At 45.6% G+C, this 20,810-nt stretch overlaps 1 protein-coding gene across 2 annotated transcripts in view; it reads left to right on the top strand.

The window, feature by feature from the left end:
- Positions 1-1,987: 1,987 nt before the first annotated feature.
- c2cd2l (c2cd2 like) overlaps positions 1,988-20,810 on the top strand; it is a 97,379-nt gene continuing 78,556 nt past the window's right edge. For both annotated transcript variants that reach the window (XM_052040101.1, XM_052040100.1), the window contains exon 1: positions 1,988-2,935. In XM_052040101.1, coding sequence (XP_051896061.1) covers positions 2,585-2,935 — 351 coding nt within the window. In that variant the 5' untranslated portion in view covers positions 1,988-2,584. The remainder of the gene's footprint in view (positions 2,936-20,810) is intronic.

Here is a 20,810-nt window from a genome sequence, read left to right as displayed (position 1 = left end):
AGCATCTGTGGGAGGAAAGGAATTGTCAACATTTTGGATCAAAACCTTGCATCCGGACCCGTGACGTGGGGATTTCGACCAAAACATCGACAACTCCTTTTGCCTCCACAGATGCCGCCTGACCTGCTGAGTTTCTCCAGCACATCGTTTGTTGCTGTAATCATTGATGGAACTCAGTCTTTAAAGGTGCAACGAGAATCACTCATGTAACTTTGCATCTGACATCTAGTGCTGTATGTGGCGATTATTTGAGGGATGAAACCCCGGTTCTTCAGACAGAACTCAACAGTACCATCCATCACTGGCCCCTTTTAAAAATAAGCCCCCATTCCTATAAGATAAGCACTTAAGACAATTTCACAATCTGTGTGTATTAATAGATCATGGCTGCTTGGTTACAGATCAGTAAATCACAAAACCACTGAAATAAAATGCAACATGAAAAAGTGAAACCAACAACCGTTGCAAAACATGAAAACCTTTTGGGGAATTTTCTGTTCTAATTTTATAATTATGACTGACGACAAATCCTTTAGAAGGAATGTGCAATAAGGAAGAATGTTGGCGTGCTGTCACAGAGATGACTTAAAGTGTAAATGAATTGGATTTGAAATATTATTAACTTGGAACCTTGTTTATTTCCGTTACTGCCCGAGTTCCCCATCCCCCTAACTATTTTTCCTCAACCCATTTTTCTTTATTACCTCCCTCCCACCCTCTCTACCTTTCACTGCTCCCTCTCTCTCTCCCCCCACTTCTTTCCATAGAACCCCTCTACCTCTCTCCATCGCCACTTACTTATTACTACACAGGAGGATATTTGGCCCACCTAGTTCATGCTAGCTCCTGGCAGAGCAATCCAATCAGTCCCACTCTCCCTCTCCTTATTCACTCTCACATGCCCATCAACTCCCCCTCCCCATTTTAAACACCCCCTTACCCCTCTCTCTCCCCACCCATCTCTTGCCAATACCTTCTCTCCCCTCCACCTCCTCACTTTCACTTGCCATCTCTCCCTCCATTCCATTCACTCCCAACCCTCATCTTTCTCTTCCCCCTTCCCTGCACTCACGTCCCACACCCACCTATTCATCCTGAAACTCCCAATTCACTCCTTCAACCCCATCATTCTCTTGCCGTCCCCACCACCTGTACACCATTTCCCACCTCTTTCACCCTCACCCTCCCCATATCTCCCCCTTTAGCCCCCTTCCCCAATCACCCCTCTCCCCAATCACCCCTCTCCCCCTCTCCAATCTCGCCCCATCTCTCCAGCCCCAATCCCCCCCCTTTCCCCCAATCCCCTTGGCCCCAATCTGACACATCCTACTCCCCAATTTCACCCCCTCACACAAGCTCCCTCCACAGCCCCAACATTCCCCCCTCCCCGGCCCCATTCTCCCCCCAGCCCCAATCTTCCCCCCAATCTCTCACCCCTCCCCCAATCACATCTCCCATCTCACTCCCCGCTTATTTCTCCCCTTATCTCCCCCCTCCCGCACCCATCTGCCCCTCCCCATCCCATCCCCCATCCCCACTGTCCCTCCCCATCCCCCTGCCTGCAAACCCCCTTCCCCCAATATCCCACTCCTTCCCCAATATATCCACCCTCCCTCCTACACCAATATCCCCACTCCCCAATATTCCCTATTCTCACCCCATATCCTCCTCCTTCCCTAATATCCTGTCCTTCCCACCCCCCCAATATCCGCCCTCCCACACCAATATCCCCCTCAAACACCCCATTATCCACCCCTCCCACCCCAATATCCCCTTCCTCCCTCTATCCCACCCCAATATCCCGCCCACCCCCACCCATCCCCCCCAATGTCCCCCTCCCTCCCAGTATCCCCCCACCTCCCAGTATCCCCCCACCTCCCAGTATCCCCCCACGTCCCCAATATTCCCCCCGAATATCACCAGCCCCGGCCGGCCGCGGTGAGCGCCGTGCCCCCGCCCCTACGCAGTGCGAGCCCCGCCTGCGCTCTGAACGCTGGGCGGCAGCGCCGCCGCAGCTGCTGCTGCGATTCCGGTCCGGGCTCCGGAGCAGCCGGGCGCCGGCTGTGCCTCCACTTCCCTCTCGCTCCGGCCTTTCACCGCAGCGCGGAGAGGACCGACCGTCTACAAACGGAAACACCGACTCCAGCCGGAGAGAGCGAGCAGGGCGCTACAGTGTGACCCACACAGAGGGAGGGAGATACAGTGTAACCCTGCGGAGAGAGTCACCTGCCTGAAATTCTGAAATTGACACCCCATCAATTTCAGCTTCAAACCGTGGGCGCTTGAGGGATCTCCCCGCACTTTTATGGATCACCCGGCACTTTCATGGCTCTGAGAAGGGGCGCAACAGTGAGCAAAGGAAGATCCCAGCCTATCGACCTGAACCAACCTAAACTGCAGTTTCAATGTTGCGCTGCAACCGTGCGATATAATGTAGCCACCGCGGATCGCAGGGAGATCTGCGTGTGTGTGCGTTCCTCGGGCAAGGATACACTCTGTCCAATGCGCCAGAGTTATTTGCAAGTTGGATTCGTTTGCCACATCTCGGGCTCCGGCTGAGGTTCTTCGCTCTGTGTCTGTGACCATGGCTCTGGCCTTTGGTCTACTCGGCGGCGCCTCTGCTGTTTTCCACGACGCCGGCTGGTTGATTCTCTTGCTGTTATTCGCGGCCTCCATAGTGACCGTGTTGACTTGGCTGGTTCAGTATTCCTTCGGGATTTTCCGGCGCTCCGGGCCGGCCGCTCGCCAGCACCGCTCTCCCGTCGCCCTGGGATTGTGGAGCTCTCTCTTGCAGTTGGGCTGCTCCCGGGAAGATAGCGCTTCCACCTCGGGGCTCCGGCATCTCCTCACGTCCCTCTCCTCTTTCAAGTCCTTGAGGGACAATTGGCAGAAGGCGTGGATCAGGGCACTGAACGACCAGGCTTGTCGCATTGGGGTAGGTTATGTTCTTCAATTTACTCCAATGTATCTCCGATTTTATCCTCCCCTTGACCCCCCTGATGGTGCTGACACCAGCTCCTCTTGTCCTCCTGGGTTCCCGTATTGTTGTCCATCTCCCCAGCAGCCCTGGTGGTTAGTCTAGTGTACACGTTTAACACACAGCTCTGTGTGTTTGTGCATCTCCATATGAAGTGAACGTTGGGCTGTTTTGTTATTTAAACCAGTAAACTTACTGTTTGGCATACCATTGTCAAATAGAGCGTTGGACATCCTCGGTGCGGAGGGTTGCACAGTTCACCGGTTCCAGGACTGATAAATGTGTGCAGGTAATGGTGGTCTAATGTTCAGACATGCATATATTTATAATCAAAACAGAAAATTCTGGAAACACTCAGCAGGTTGGGTATCATCTCTGGAAAGAGAAACCTGTAGTGTTTCAGGTCCGAACCCTTCATCATTATCCCTATGTCCAGTTTGAAACAAATCTAAACATCAGGTTTAAATCAAAAACAGGAAGAAACCATGCCAGAGACTTAACAATTCTGAATTCTTCCTGGTCTTCACAACCTATGTCACAAGATCATGCCCAGCTCCTTCCTGCTGCCAGCTCTTTGTGGACTTTGACTGATGCACAGGGGTGTGAGTGGGCTGTGTCCAACTTGAGACCATGCACGTTGCAGGGCACACACAGTAACTGGTTTATTATTGTCACATGTACCGAGATACGGTGGAAAAACTGTTTTGCATGCCATCCAGACAGATCATTTCAGACATCGAGGTAGTACAAAGGGAAGAGCAGTAACATAATGTAGAATATAGTGTTACAGTTGCAGAGAAAGTGCAGTGCAGGCAGACAATAAGGTGCAAGGGCCACAAGGAGGTAGACTGTGAGATCAAGAGTTCATCTTTATTGTACAAGAGGTCCATTCAATATTCTTATAACAGCGGGATAGAAGCTGTCCTTGAGCCTGGTGGGGTGTTTTCAAGCTTTTGTATCTTCTGCCCAATGGAAAGGTGGGTGGGGGAGAAGATAGAATGAACAGGGCGGAAGGGGCCCTTGGTGGCTGCTTTCCTGAGGCAGCAGGAGGTGTAGACGGCATGTGCTATTGGTGAATTATTATGAGATCATACAGTGCTACGGCTTGTGATTCACTTTAAATTCAAGTTTATTATCATGGGCATACATACCCAGGCTATAAATGCCAGGACATTCACTTTTTGCAGCAGCAGCATAGTACATTACAAGCACAAGTTAACATAAACTATACACAACCTGCATGACAAAATAAAAGTAAACAAAACGTTCCCAGTACCTGGTGTTGGTAATGGTACATCTGGCAGATGTTTTCTTCAGAGGATTACCTGTCTTCCTGTGCCATGGTGCCAGTTAATCGGATCTCTTTCATTCAGTCCATGGGCACCGAGTGCAATCTGCCCAAGTATCAGACAAAACGGGAGTGGGAGGGAGGAGGCCCTTCAGCCCTTCAATCCTACTGTTCGGCCGATTTGACCTGAGACCATGGGTGTGAGGGGGCAACTGGCGGGTGTTCCCCAGGTCTGTCCCTGCCGGGTCCCACTGCCCACTCGCACCGTTCTCTGGGAAGAACTGTCAGTGAGTGAGACGGTTTCCTGAGCTTTTCTGCTCAGACTAATGACAGCTCCTTTTTGCCTGTCTTAGCACAGACTGGGGATTGGATGTTGCTCCTTCTGAGCCAGTATAACTCAGGAGCACCTCATGAGTACAATTAACCTGTTGGGTAACCAAAATCATCGTTCTTAAAAGCCCAGTGGGGGAAAGTAATTAGTGGCGGGCAGGACCCTAGTCCATAGCAGTTTATCTTTTAAAGGTGATTGTGGATTTGTTGGAGAGTACATTTTGGAGAGTACATTTCTTATGTACTACCTTCTATAAAAGAAAAAAAATGCAGGGTTATGGTGAATGGAAAGAATGGATTTGTAACTAGTTACCTATAAGTAAAAGGGCACTTCCCATGGTTGACACACATTCTGTACACCATTGTATATCCTGGATATGCTGTAGAATGTAATATAGAGCTAAGCCTCAAGTAATTCAGTGACTCCAAATTCAGCTTGTTTATGGCTTGTCTCTCCTGATTTATTCTGGATCACCTTCATGACCATACTGGTTCCTGACTCTGGGTTCATGCAGGGAAACCTCCTACTTGCCCCATTTCTGGAGAATTGGGAGGCTTGCCTGTAATGTTGGATATCTAGAGTATGTTCAAGTTGATCTTAGCTGCTTGACTTAAATAATATTAAGCTGAATGACTCGGTGGATTGGAGTTCTGCCCTTTATTTATTTGAATCAAATCCAGACTGATGGACCAATAATTGTTATAGATGGAGGCCTTTTTGTTATAGTGAGGATCAAAATTGCAGAAAGGCCCTTAAATGAGCTGGAATGAATAATCTCACTTGGTTGGAGCATAACCTTGGGAATTTTCTGTTGCTGCTGCAATATCTTCTGAAATTGGGATTAAAATGAGGTTCACTGTCCTCGATTACTTCTTGACCTACATGTGCTGTGTAATGGGCACTGGAAATGTGGTGCTCCTAGAACTAATATTCCCTACTTTTGATGGATTTTTATTTGACAGGTTGAGCGGAGGGGTGTTGATAATGAAGAAACACTCTTTGATGTTACTGTTGGTGATATCAGTGGAGGATCACAATGCATAAAACTGACATTTCCTTATCCATAATTCCCAAGAGCTAAAGAGAGCCCCACATATACTGTAAACCCTCTATTATGTTTACATGCTGTCACTCTTCAGTAACTTCAATGAGCAGTGCCACAGGGCATGTATTAGTTTAGTGTCAGGGGGTTACCACTGTGAAAGGAAAGGGGATTTCAGCCAATTGCCCCACCGTTGGCAGCTGTCCTTTCAGTCAGCAAGGCCGAAGGTTTGGAAATTTCTGCTCTAGTCTGCTCTCTTTTCTGCCTCTTTTAAGAAGCTACTTAACAACTAATTCATTGACCAACTGTTAGTCATCTGCCCTAACATTTTCCTACGTGGCTTGCCATCAGTTTTATTAGGAAACTGTTCTCTGAGGTACTACAGTGTATGTAGTACTATAGAGGTACATCTCCTATGTTGAAGATCCTATATAAATGGAAGTTCTTGTTGGTTAGGAGTGGTCAGTGTGATAGTCATTTCTGAAGAGTTTAAAGTGATGACTCACAAAATAAATTTGAGCTTAAATGGTTAAACTATGATCTAATGTAGCTGGTTACCCCCTTAAATTAGAAGGTTGAGGGATAACTTGATTAGTGTGTTTAAAGTGATCAAGTGATTGACAAGGTGGCTGGTGGAAGAACTCAGCAGGAGCACAGAGTAGGATTTGAACAAGATTGGACAGGAGTGAAATATGGAAACACATTCTCACACAAAGGAACGCTGATACATCCCTCTCCACAGGAGTGTATGTTTACCAAGGGTCAGTTGAAATTTTGGTAAAATTTGAATAGATTGGAGCTGGTAAATAGCTCGGGTCTAATTGAAGGAGAGAGCCAACTTCGGGAATAGAATAGTCTGCTCCTGCTCCTCTGTTCCAAAATATGTTTAAATAAGCATACTAACTAGTTCATTAATGAAGCCACTTTAACAATGCAGTTCTATTGGGTATTGTGATTTGGGTCACTTGGAATTCAGATTCATTTCCGCTGTGACATTTGAAAATAAAATCTACTTCAGGTGTTTGATTTTATGCAGCAAAACCAAAGTGAAATGTTAACACCAGTGAATATTCATTTAATGATCTAATCGGTGAAATCTGCCTAATGCTTGCTGTACAAGTGTTCTGTGAGTCACACCTTCAAAGTCTAAGGCACCGGTTGGGTTTATGGAAATGTGATTCAACTGGGAACAGTAAACACTGGGAGTGTCTTCGACCAGAGCCTGATCTGTGATCCCAGTCCAGTGGGACTTGGCACTGTGCCAGTTTGGATCAGGTCAACGTTTGGTTTTGGGTCGGGCATTGAGGGCAGTGTAACCTGGTGTCAGCGGGTAGTGGCTGTGTTAGACTGACGCTCAGAGTGGATGAAAACTTGCTCCGGGCGGGAGGGTAATTTTTAGGTGCTGATTTCAAAATCGATTCGCTGTCAGCATACGGGAATGACACCTAGCAACGGAGCGGATGATGTTGCCTCGGATCTGGGAGCACTCTCCTGGGTGTCAGCTCCAAGTTGGCCTCAGTGCCATGGTCAGGGATGGTGTCCACCGTTGGGGCTGGCTGAAGAATTTGTCCGGGTTGGGATGGCTTTTCTTGGGTGAGGATGTCCAGTCTCACTCAGTGTTGGTGTCCAGGAACAATGTTCTACAATTACCACTGGGTTAGGTTGGATCAGGTATGTAAAATATGTCCTCTGGCTCGGGTGGGGTTTGGATTGGCTGAGGAGGGGTTTGGGTTCGGATTGGTTGTGGTGGAGGGACATGGTTTGGGTTGGTGGACGCAGGGTGAGGTTTGGATTGGACATGGAGAGGTGGGATTTGTATTGGCTGCAGTAGGGTTCAGCTTTGGATTGGCCATGGTGGAGGGATAGGGTTTGGAGTGGTTGCAGCAGGGTGGGGTTTAGGTTGGTTGCTGGGGCAGTGGGTTTCAGGTCTGGGTTTGGATTGGCTGTGGTGGAGGGATAGGGTTTGGATTGGTCGCAGCAATGGGTTTTAGGTTGGTTGCCAGGGGCAGTGGGTGTCGGGTCTGGGTTTGGATTGGCTGCGGTGAAGGGATAGGGTTTGGATTGGTTGCGGCGGGGTGGTGTTTAGATTGGTTACCGGGGCAGTGGGTTTCAGATCTGGGTTTGGATTGGCTGCGGGAGGGTGGTATTTTAATTTTGTACCAGTGAAGGCCACTATCTCGGACTTTGGATTTTGTTAACTGTCTCTTCTCCCAGCCCTTCTCCCCCACTATACCCCTTATTACATTACGTGGCTTGAACACATTCCTGTATGACCATGTACACCGTACTTTGCATGCTTTGCCTTGTCTGTAAAATTGTTACTTGTTTTATTTCAAAAATAAACTTCATTCATAAAGAATATGTAAAGGAATACAAGACAGTGCATGACTTTGCATTCATAGTCTTGCCCAGTTTATACCTTCATAGTGCTGTCAAGTGTCTTCAAGTTAATACATACTGTGTACGATGCACCAGTGCCACTCATATGGCCTCTTTGAACAATACACCCTTCAAGTGTTTGCAGGGTTTTTACACAGGACCCAGTTCCTCAGTGCTCAGAGGTGCAGGACCTTTTTTTTGGAGCAAGACCCAGCAACACCCACCCCTTGACCCACCATTGTGCTCCAGTCCTCCAGAGGCTTGTGTGCGCCTTCCAGTGAGCACCGAGCTACAGGCAGCAGCTGGACACCCACGCTATGAAGCAAACCTGTACGTGCTTCAGTGAGGGGGAAGAGAGATTATAACAGGCATTCATTGGCATTAGTTCCTAGAATCTCTGCAGAACCAGCTCTGGAGCAAGTCTTTGAAAAAGATTTCAGCACCTATGTAATAAATCTGAATTGCAAATCATTTGCGTCATTACAGAAGCCATCTAATGTCGGGACTGACAGGCTTGAATTATAAGGAGAGACTGGATAGGCTGGGACTGTTTTCCTTGGAGTGAAGGAGGCTGAGGCATAAAGGCATAGATAAGGTGGATGGTCATAGTCTTTTCCTCAGAGTAGTGGAGTCCAGAACTGGAGGGCAAAGGATTAAAGTCAGAGGGGAAAGATTTAAAGGGGACCTGTGAGACGACTGTTTCACATAGAGGTGGTGGGTATATGGAACGAGCTGCCAGAGGAAATGGCAGAGGCAGGTACAGTTACAATGGTTAAAAGACATTTGGACAAGTATGGGAATAGAGAAGGTCAGATTGAGTATGGAAAATATGTGTGAATGGAGGGATATGGGCCAAATGCAGGCAAATGGGAATAACTCAGGTAGGCATCTTGGTCAGTATGGACAAGTTGGGCTGAGGGGTCTGTTTCTGTGCTGTATGAGGATGAAAATGGAGTGTTTTCCTACAAGTGGGCAATCTGCCCCATTGTTATATCAGTCAGTTGTGAAGAACTTTACCCTCCCATACAGCCCCCACCCCTTCCCAAGCAATAGAACATTTGGGTAGCGTTTCTAATGTAGGCCACTCCTCAGGGATGTTTTGAGCGCCAAACAACAAGGACCTTTGGGTTAGGGACCAAAAGCTTAGTGAGGGAGAGATGCTATGAGGAGCATTGTTGAGGAGGAGAGAGAGGTGGCGAGGTTCAGGGAGGGAATTCCAGAGCATGGTGGCGAAGTACAGCACAGGAAGAGGCCCTTCGGCTCACGATGTCTGTGCTGAACACGACGCTGAATTAAACTGAATCTCTTCTGCCTGCACGTGATACGGTAGAGTCTTTATGTATGGCATAAATAACTCCACCATGTTAGTGGTGGAGTCATGAATCTCAGCTATAAGCAAGAGTCCAGAACTGGAGGAGTGCGGAGACCTCAGATGTCGATGGGATGGGGAGGTTAACGCTGCGTGTCTTGAACTTCAATCCTATTCCCATAAATCACACATTCAAAGCACAAAGGGAACACTAATTGGCTTTTATAAATCTCACTCAGTGTGGCAGGTGTGTGAAATAGGAAATGTTAAACAGGGGTTCTCTGAGCAGAGGGTTAAAGCAATTTTCTGAAACAATGGAATCAATTCTTTGTCTCACCTATGCTGCACTTGCTGGGCACTCACTAATGGGAACAGTGGCTGGCAAATATCCAATATATTTCATTTCTCAACGTTAGTCTCTTTTGTCTTGATCCCTGAAGGAGGTGCATCTGATCCTTGTGTTTCTGTCATCCAACTAATGCATGCATGAAGCAATTGGGTGGCTGTTACATCACAAGCCCTGCCGCATCTTGAAGAACACAACATGTGCTGGTTATGATTTGAAAGTCAATTACTATTGCAGAAAAAAGATAAAGAAATAGACTCTCTGGGCAGGGTGAAGAGGTGTTGGATTGAGACGTCTCTCTCTGGTCTCACAGTGAGCTCTGTAAGGGTTTTCTATTCAGCAACAAAGGTTTAATTTCAGCCTTGCCTCAGTCTTCCCTTGAATGAGCAGCTGGTTCACTTTTGCTCATGGTCTACTTGCCCTCCAGGGTGGTTGGGTTGCTGCCCACCCAGGCTGATAAAAGATGACTTTGCTGGTACAATGTTGAAATGGAGATCTTCACTTCTCCACACTTTTGTGTTGATGTTGTTGCATTATCGTGTAGATATATTTATTGTACCAGTGAGTTCTTGGGATGTATTGAGTGTCTCCTTGTATATGGAGTAAATAAGGCATTCAATTGCTACCCAATGATTACCCTTTGGATTATTTGGGAGGTTGTCTTTAGTGCTCCTGGAGAAATAAAAGCATGAATTAGGAGCGGGATTGGACAATTGTCCCCTTGTATTCGGTACGATCGTGGCTGATCCTTCCTACACTAATCCCGTATCCCTTCGTTCCCTTAATATCGAAAAATCTGTTAATCTCTGTCTTGAATATACGGTCCTCCACAACCCTTTTGTGTAAAGAAGATTCACTCCCAGTTGTAAATCAAACCAAAAAGCTGCAGCTGCTGGAAGTCTGAAATAAAATCATAAAATGCTATAAGTACTCAGGAGGTCAGGCAGCATCTATGGAAAGAGAATTAATGTTTCAGATTGAAGACTCTTCATCAAAATTAGAGAAGTTCTTTGACCTGAAACATTAACTCTGTTTCTCATTTCACAGATACTGCCTGACCTGCAGAGCATTTCCCACCTTTTTCTACTTTTACTTAAGAGTCTTTACCCTCTGGGTAAAGAAATTTTTTCTCATCTCAGTCCTGAATGACCGACCTCTCATTTTGAGACTCTGAGCCCTGGTTCTAAACACCACAGTCTGTGGGACTCATCCCTGCATCTACCCTGTCCATTACATCATGCTTGCACGAAGCACGTACCTGATGGGTGCATTGTCGTGGATTATATGGGGCTCCATGTCAGGTTAATCTTGAATGGATGGTTAGGTTTACGTGGGGCAGAGCTTTTCAGTTGGGATCAAAGTCACAGTTTGACTTCAAGGCTTTGCCAATAACTTTGAATCCATGCAATTCGCTGAGTGCAGGGAGATTCTTTTGGAGAGTGGCCCTCACCCTGAGTAAGTGTTGCAGTCTTTCACAACTTGAGCCCAGGCCAACGAGAAGGCCCGACAGCCACATCACTCGGATTGTCGGTTAATTTTCATGGAATTTTCAGAGATGCCTCATCAATGGAAAGTAGAGAGGAAAGGCAATGAATGAGAGCTGGAGGTAGAAAGAGAAAAACTGAGCTTTCAGTGGACACACAACTGTTTGTGATGGTCAGACCATACAAGCCATCCATGTGTTATGGCTGTTAGAAATTCACCCTTACAGAATTCATAAATCACCACCCAAGTGTTTGAGCTACAGAGTAGAATTCGGTCTTGTGGAATTTATGCAGAAATAAAAATAAATCAGTCAACACAAATTTATTCTTTTTCAACTTGCATTTCTTGATGCATGTGCAGACGGCACGGCTTTGTGTTCTGGAAGATTGCAGTATGGATGGTTTTCTGGGAATGCAACCCACCCCCCCACCATAACACAGAGGTTGCCTGTAGTCAGAAGTACATCAGAATAGTGGTTAAGTTACTGGTAGACAAATGATCCAGAGGACTGAGTTCAAATCCCACCACAGGAACTAGAATTAAATTAAGTTAATTACATAAATAAATTTGGAATAAAATGTAATCATAGTAGGCACCACAAAATTATTGGATTGATCTAAAAACACACATCTGGTTCACTGGTGTCCTTGGGAAGGAAATTTGCAGTTCTTGCCTGACGTGGTCTGTGTGTGACTCCTTGGTGATGTGATTGACACTTAACTACTCTCAGAAGTGACATTGCAAGCCATTCAGTTCAGGAGCAGTTAGAATTGGGCCCCACATGTTGACAATTATGACTATTTTCCAAGGATTAATTTGAAAGAAATCATTTTTTAAAAATTCGTCGAGGTTTCCCACTCTTGCTAATACAATGCCGAATGTGTTTGACACCATCGGGATCAGAGGTTAAACCGCCTGCTACTTGGCAACTAATTGTGTTGTCAGAAAGCATGTCAATACGCAAACTGCTGGAAGTTGTAACTCTCAGAGAAAGGGGTCTCAAATTCAGTCAGGGAAAATCACTGCAATAACCAACCAGAGCCAAGCTGTGGCAATTTATTGCAGCAAATAAGGCGTTTTATTCTTTGGTCTATGAGGAGAATAGATCTGCGTGATTGCAATGGTCTTTCTGAGCAGTGAACCAAATCTAAATGTTGTGTGCAAAGCTGTTGTGAGTTTGTATGTTGTTAAAATTGCCTTTGTTTGTGTTTATATGACACTTTGGGGCTGGCCCAGGGACGGCTGGTGATTAAATCTGGGAGTTCTACAGTTCCTGGTGAGGCTCAAAAAGAGTCGGTGATGAGGCAGAATTTCTTGGAAAAAATGAACTTGGATTTTACATTTGTACATTTTTTTGTACATTTGTACATTTCTGGAAACATCTCAAAATATTCCATAGGAAATAATCACCATGGTGCAGTTGCTGTGTTGGAAAACAGAGGAACCAATTTATATGCATCAATGTTCCAGAAACAGGAAGTGATGTCAATGATTAATTTAATAGGTATTTTGGGGAGGAATTTTGGTCAGGACCTAAACAGTCAAATTAGTAGTGTCTTATATCTGAATGTCAGACAGGGTTTTACGAAAGCAAAACCCTGCGTATGATGGAAATGTGAGAAAAGAACAGGAAAAAATGCTGGAAATGCTCACAGGTCAGGCGGCATCTGGAGGAGAACAACCAGTGGCTGAGCTTTCTTCAGACCCAGAAATGTGGTCGCATTGTAGCAGTAGCTCTGTCCCTCTCTCCCCAGGCGCTGTCTGTCCTGCTGAGTATTTCCAGCATTTCTTTTCGTCTTCAATAGCGCTTTGGTTTTACAGCTCACCTGAAACACAATGTAGCACTTTCTCATTGTGGCATTGAAGTGTCACCACAATTAAGGTGCTGAAATCCTGCAGAACCTGCAGGTAAACCTGCAGCTTGGCTTCTTGATTCAATTCACTGTAGCACAATGTCTTGATTTCCCACAGACTGAATATTTAATAAGAGGTGCAGTCATCATTGGCAGACCAGGCACTGATCGATATTGGAGTATTAGAGCAAAAACATTTCATGGAAGATCTCGGGAACACTTTCAGTATGACAAAACTCCTCTTGGGTTGTTGAGAGATGCTTCATCAATACCACGTACGGTGTTATGCTGCCAGCACTGCATTCTGTTGCTTGGCAACCTGCATCTGCAAAATACATGCAGGTCGAGTAATTAGTGTGGGGGATGGTGAGCTGCCTGACACCTTGTAAAATTTAATCTCTAATCATTTTATGACGCGTGTTAATGACATCCTGCTTTTAAGGGTGGAGTTTCCATACACTGGGTTCCAATCTTTGACTCACTGTTTGAGACTGATTCACACCGAGGTTAAATATTAAACACCAGCGACCCGCCTGAAAATATGTAAAGTTTTAGTAGCTTGAAGATTGTCTCATCCCTGCTTTGTAGAACGAGCTTTGGGTGTAACCAGGTACCATGTGATTGGCTACAGGTAACAGCAACTTGTGTGCAAATGAAAAGACAAACTGTTGGGGGAACTCAGCGGGTCAGGCGGCATCTGTGGAGGCAAATGGACAGTCGACGTTTTGGGTTGAGACCCTTCATCTGGACTGTACTCAAGCCCCACGTAACCCTTCCAGACGTAAACTTTCTACAGATTGTGAAACAGGAAACCCCTTCCCCTCAGTCCCCTCCATCTTTCAGTCCAAGTGAAGGGTCTCGACCTGAAACATCGACTGTCCATCTCCCTTCACAGGTGCTGCCTGACCCACTGAGTTCCTCCAGCAGTTTGTTTTTTGCTTTGGTTTCCAGCATCCACGGTCTCTTGTGTCTCCTCCTTGCATGTGAATAAAGTTCCCAAGGGCTTCCTGTCATTGAGAATTAGGAGGAAATTGGGCCTGGAGAAGGGATGATTGAACACTTGGTCACTATTGAACTACGTGGCCTGTAGTGAAAGGTTTATTGGAGATAATGAGGATGGAATTGCACAGACTGCGGACCCAAGTAGCTGACGTGTCCTTGGGTGGTGTGAAGCTTCTATAGGTATGGTTGATCCCTCAGACTGACGTGGTGACAGATTTATTGCTAACAAAGTCTACGTTGGAGTGAATCGCACCATTTCTGCCGCCAGATAAACTCAAAGCCCTCGTTCCTTTCAGCAGCTGCAGTAAGAGGGCTCTAAGTAAATCAGTTGGTTGTTGTTCACCCGTTGAGATCAGTTGAAGATACACGAGGTTGATTTTGCCCTCTCTTGAGTTTTAAATCCAATAATAGAAGGGTGAAAGGCCTCAAAAAAGTAATGAACAGGTCCCTGTTGCATAATTGTTCAATCATTCATTCTCTTAATTTACTGTGTCACTTGCTCAAGGTCCTGTCACTACCACTATCTGAGAACTTCACCCCACTGTTGTTCTACTCCCTGTTCATTGTACGAGCCGAGCTTGACCACCAGAAGCCTCTCCCTTCTTATCCTGATTCTTCCCTCCTGCTCTTACACTGGAACCCTGCATAGTGACCCCTGCCAAAGGAAACCATGAAGCTATATCTGTAACACTCCAGGAGGCAGTAACAGGTGGTTCTGGGTATAAAACCTGGCAGGAAATTGAAGTGACGTGTGAGGTTCCCAAAATAACAGGATGTACCGACTGCATTTACACCACCTCCTTCGACTTCCACGTGCAGTAGTTTTGGTTGCTCATAAACATTAATATAGTTCTGAATGTTAGTGAGGTGTCGGAACACCGGAGCTGTGTTTCCACAGTGGTGTCCATCCCCAGATGTGGAGAGGGGGTAGTCGTTCTGGGGATGTTCACTAAAACTTAAGGTAAAAGGTAACATGGTTTGCTTCACACTAGACTTGATGGATGCATCACAGATGGAATACGTCTGCATTGTGTGGTGCTAATGCCTACCGTTCAGTGATTAAGCAATTGTTGGATGGTTGCTCCATTCTTTTGGCTATTTTTCATTGGTAAGCTGTCTGTCTAACACTTTCCAGGGTGTTGTCTTCCCTCTAAGTTCTAGCCTTTACCCAAGCTTTTAATCACATTTCCTCTGGTTCTGCATGAACTAATGATTATTATTCCATTGTAACTATCATTGAGATCTTTTTCTCCAATGAAGGTGCTATGCAAATGCAGGTTCTTGATATGGGTCTAGTGGTCTACCCACCCAGCTGGTGTCTACATCAGTTATGCACAGCTGTTTCATTTCTCTATCATTTGAAATATACCTTCAGCATTTCCAATTCTTTGACTCTGGGTAATAATGAAAGTAGGAAGGGTGCGTCTGATATTCAGAAATTTTTAGCACAACCCTCAGAAGCCATTCAAAGTTCTTGTTAGAGCAAAATCAATGAGACCATGTGGTAATTTCACAGATTTTGAATGTGGTATTGGAAAGGGAATTTAAATCTTTCTAGCACTAGGCTATAGTAGCCCACTTCCTAAATCCAACCTCCTCACTATACATTTCAAATAATCTTCCTACTCACCACAAATTTCACATTGCCCGGCCGACAGCGTGGCTGGGTATGGAGGCAGTTTTTAACTATTGGTTTACTGAATGTGGATAACACTGACATTTATTGCCTATCCCTGAAGTGAGAAGCAGTTTAGAGTCGATGAGTCAATTAAATCAATTGATTCAACAATGAATCAATAGGTGAGGCCAAGTTTGCAATATTGTGTTCAGTTTTGGTCACCTTGCTATAGGAAACTTGCCGCTAAGCTGGAAAGAATGCAAAGGAGATTTATGGGGATGTTGCCGGGACTCAAGGGACTGAGTTAAGATAAGATCTCTTTATTAGTCACATGTATATTGAAACACACAGTGAAATGCATCTTTTTTGCGTAGAGTGTTCTGGGGCAGCCTGCAAGTGTTGCCATGTTACCAGCGCCAACATAGCACGCCCACAACTTCCTAACCCCTACGTCTTTGGAATGTGGAAGGAAACCGGAGCACCCGGAGGAAACCCGCGCAGACACGGGGAGAACATACAAACTTCTTACAGACAGTGGCGGGAATTGAGAGAGGTTGAACAGATTGGGGCTTTATCCAATGGAACATAGGAGAATGAAAGGCGATCTTATAGAGGTGTATAAAATCATGAGGGGCATAGATAGTGTGAATGCGCACAACCTTTTTCCTAGGGTTGGGGAATCAAGAATTAGATGATGTAGATTTAGAGTGAGAGGGGAGAGATTTAATAGGAACCTGAGGGGCAACATTTTCGCCCAGAGAGTGGTGGGTATATGGAGCGAGCTGCCAGAGGAAGTGATTGAGGCAGGTACATTAACAACAATTAAAAGGAACTTGGACAGGTCCATGGATAGGAAAGGTTAAGAGGGATATGGGCCATACGCTGGCAAATGGGACTAGCTTAGATGGGAATCTTGGTCAGCATGGACCAACTGGGCCAAAGGGCCTGTTTCCATGCCGCATGACTGTATGACAGGGTTGTGAATGGGACTCGCCTATAGGCATGGCTGGGTAAGTGATGGCAGATCGATATTCCTGGCCCCAGGTTCCTAGTCTGGTAACTTAACCACATTGCTACAGTAGTTATTACCATAAATCATCCATTAATTCCCTATGTTAGTAGATTTTGCTTCAGTGATTGTAAGACTGTCTGTGCTTTCCACCCAGGTCAGTCTACCATCCTCATTTCTAATTGACTGCGTGGTGGGGCAGTTGTATTGAAGGAGGGACTGTGAAACATTCCAGTTTAAGTTATATCTGTAAATCTGTAATGTTTACTACACTACAACAGCGATTGCACTTCAAAAGTACTTAAGAGACTGCAGAGTCAGTGATAATATCTTGAGATTCTGAAAGCTTCTTTGTAAGTGTGGGTCTTCGTTTCATCTGCAGTCTTATTCTTGCATTCTTGTATTACGTGTACACTAATATACAACAGTGAGTGACACCACCAAACTCAATAAGGATTCACTGTCATTTTACTGTTACTTCTGGGCTGTGGGTGCTTCTTCATCTCTTTCCTATGCACTCTGTTCTTGTTCCTGAAGGAGTTGGATATTTTTCTTTGGTAGAGGGGTCAAAAGCCGCGAGGAGAAAGCTGGAACAGGGTACTGAATTTGGATGAACATTCAATAGTGGAGCTGGCTTGAAGGGTTTCTTCAAGCTGACTGCAGTTCTTATTTTCTATCTACTGTGTTGTGGAAACAGAGTGCACTGAGAAATGCCATATTGACCAGCTTTATTCACGGAAAGTTGAAGAAAGTCATTGTGTTTTGCCACCCTTGCCCTCCAGAATTATTAGGAGGTTTGAAAAGGCATAACAGTGGCAAATTAAATTTATGAGTGTATGTATTTTACAATGCATGTGAGTACGGAGAGTACACTTGTGAACGGTATGCCAACAGCTTGAAGTATTAGGAACCCAGGGTGATAAATCATCAGGATTACTAAAGTGTGTTACACAACATTAAACATATTGATGTGAGTGTGATTGAGCTTTTGTTGTGTTATGTCCTACAGTGCAGTTGTAAGCAGGCCCAGTGACAACATTGACTTGTCATTTAAAAGAGAGAAGTTATTTAATCCAAATCTACTTCAGCTGCCCGTGAGTAATTGTGAGATTAAATTTTCACTGGATAATTCTTTCGTGTCATCCTTGTATCAGAGGCCTCATCAGCCTCGTGACCTCTGTGGTTTCACAGAGGTATTGTGGATCTTACACTGGTCTACATTGACCTGTTTGATTGCGGTGGCTGGAAGCAGAGTGGGGCGGCACGGTAGCGTAGCAGTTAGCGCGACGCTACTACAGCGCCAGCGATTGGGGTTCGATTCCTGTCGCTGTATGTAAGTTCGTACGTTCACCCGTGTCTGCGTGGGTTTCCTCTGGGAGCTCTGGTTTCCTCCCACGTTCCAAAGACGTACGGGTAGGTTAATTTGGGTTTAAAAAATGGGCGGTGCGGACTCGTTGGGCCGGAAGAACCTGTTACCGTGCTGTAAGTAAAAAAAAAATTGTGTTGGGACACCTACCCCCATTGCAGAGGAACATTTCTTCTTCATCTTTCCAACCTCTTTGTAATGGCTCAATCACCTCTGATTCACGAGGACATGAGCTTGAGTCCTGTTTCTGGATGACAAGGAAATTGGGGATATGAAATAAAGATAGTTGGGTTGACAGCTGTGAAGCAGACAGGAAGAGCCAAAGAGGGCATAGATGGGTTAAGTGAAGGGGCAAAAAGTTGGCAGTATAAGGTGGGAAAATGCTTTGGAAGGAAGAATGAAAAAGCAAAGTATTATTTCAGTAGAGTGAAGCCACAAGCTGTTGTGGAACAAGGGATCTGGTGGCGTCTAGTGCATGAAGCACAAAAAGTGAGCATGCAGGTATAGCAAGTGATTAAGAAGGCTAATGGAATGTTGGCCTTTATTGCAAGGGGTATGGAGTGTAAAAGTAGGGAAGTTTAGATGCAACTTTACTGGGCGCTGATGAGACTGCACCTGGAATTCTGTGTACACTTTGGTCTCTGTACATAAGGCTGGATATCCTTGCATTGGAGGCAATGCACAGGTTCACCAGGTTCCTGGGATGAAGAGGTTGATGCGTGAAGGAAGGAGTAATAGCAAAATTGGCTTTGCCGTTACTGCACCTCTCAACACCAGCATAGACCGGGTGGGAGGGATTAATTGATCACCCCTCTGTGACACCTCAGCATTATCTTAAAAGAGCTACATGGCCTTGAGTACTTACAGTGTGGGGTGGCTGGTGGTGAAGCTCCTGTATAGTCTTGTTTCTTTTCAGCCACTGATTAATCTTCAGCAAACTGGGAGAAGGTCAAATTAGCTTTTAAAAAAACATTTAATTTGTAACGTGTGTGTGTATAGGAAGATAAAGGAGAAAATGAATCTGGTGAAGAGGAGGTTACCAAAACCTTCAAGGGACCATGGAACCATACAGACTGTCCCAGGTTACGAATACCTGACTTATGGACACCCTTAGATATGAACGAACTCCCATGATATTATTAAATTCAGAAGTCCGATGTATGTTTGTACATCCATTCCTATGAACAGCAGAAGTAGTTCCCCCTCTCCACTTTTAGTAACTGTTCTTATGTGTTCTTGATACCATTGGTTACAATACTGTGGAGGGTGTGGTTACCATGCTGGGGGATTTTTGTGTAATTTCCAATTTTCGGACAAAACCGACTTACGGATGTCTGTAAAAATGGAACCCGCTCATCGCCCGGGGACGGCCTGTAGTCAACAACTCTGGATGTACAGTTGCTGCAGGGTGAAGCTATTCTTAAGCCGATGGTGCCCTGCTAGTTCTGTTGCTGTTAGTGTGATGGGATCACAGCATTGATCACTGACACCAGTTGTGCAAGCAGTGTAGAAGTTTAGATGCGAGAAGATGGCACGCTTCAAGAGCTCAGGCACTCAAGCTTTTTGCCCTGATTTAAGTGGCGGGTCTGCCCAACGCAGTTGCTGTCTCTTGGGACTGTCGGCGAGCGTTACTGACACAAGTCACTCAGAATCATTCTTCAGCCTCACTCCAAGCTCGGGCTGAACTAAAGTGCCTGTTGCCTGCACTGTTCATCTTATCTCTTGGTTGGTTGCTTCCTGTCGTGTCAGAGCTATTGGAGATAATTTAAGAGCTGCAGGCTTGGTTAAACGCTGTTGCTGGGTGTGGGGTGGGGGCGGTGAAGCAGTGAGGAGGTGGAGGGTGAATGAGGCTGGGTGAGGCCTGTAGTGTGTGGGCCCGATGATTGATTCTCTCTGGTCCTTTAACAAAGGAGTCCTGTTTGTCCTTTTGGAAGCACCTGGATGAGAAGTCAAAAACTGGAAGCTGGTTGAAGGTGAGGAGTGGCTGATTCCATCCTTCTGGATCTTGAGCTTACAAATGTGAAAGTGGAATCCCTCGCACTTTGCTAAAAGCTTCTGAGGAAATACTCGCCATGAAGAGAGTCCACCAGAATATTATGCTGTGCCTGTTATCCCCGAGAACCATTCCAAGAGTTGCGAGTTTGTGGATGCAGGCTCCAGTCGGCATGAGCAGTTTCCAGTGATGACAATGAATCCACCAATGGGAGCTTGAAGTCTGAAAGGGCTGAGGTCATATGACCCAGAGTTGTTGGGGAAAGTTCCCAACAACCCAGTAACATTTATAAACATTGGCAGATCCAGGTTAAACTGAGTTTTGGGACATGCACAGTTGCTGTTTTCCTTGGATTGTTTGTATAGTTGGAGGGAAGAGGAGGGTTCGAGGGAATGATTGGCAACTTGGGTCTCCTTTGTTCCACTCCTCCACCAGGGTGGTCAAAGAGCAGCTCTTTGGGGTGGGCCTTTCTGCCCCCAGGGTCGGGATTTCACGTTGGTCGACTATGACAGCAGTGTGTTTGGTATTTCAAGAAACAGCTTCAAATCCTATCACTTCAACTGAGACATTTAAAATCAATTAATTATATAAATACAACTGGAATATAATTCAACTGCCATATGGTTCACTAACACAAGGAAATCTGCTGCCTTTACCTAGTCCAGACTTAGCTGTGGATCTGTAGTCACGTAATGTGGTTGATACTTAACTGCCCTTTTAAATGGCTCAGCGATTTATTCGGGTCATGGACAACAGGGGATATACAATAAATGCTGGCAACACCATTGATGAACACACCCCTTGAAAGAGTA

This window comes from Pristis pectinata, chromosome 27 (assembly GCF_009764475.1).
Source record: "Pristis pectinata isolate sPriPec2 chromosome 27, sPriPec2.1.pri, whole genome shotgun sequence".
Lineage (NCBI taxonomy): Eukaryota > Metazoa > Chordata > Chondrichthyes > Rhinopristiformes > Pristidae > Pristis > Pristis pectinata.
The sequence above is the reverse complement of the archived record's forward strand: the minus strand, read 5'-3'. Positions and strand labels throughout refer to the sequence as shown.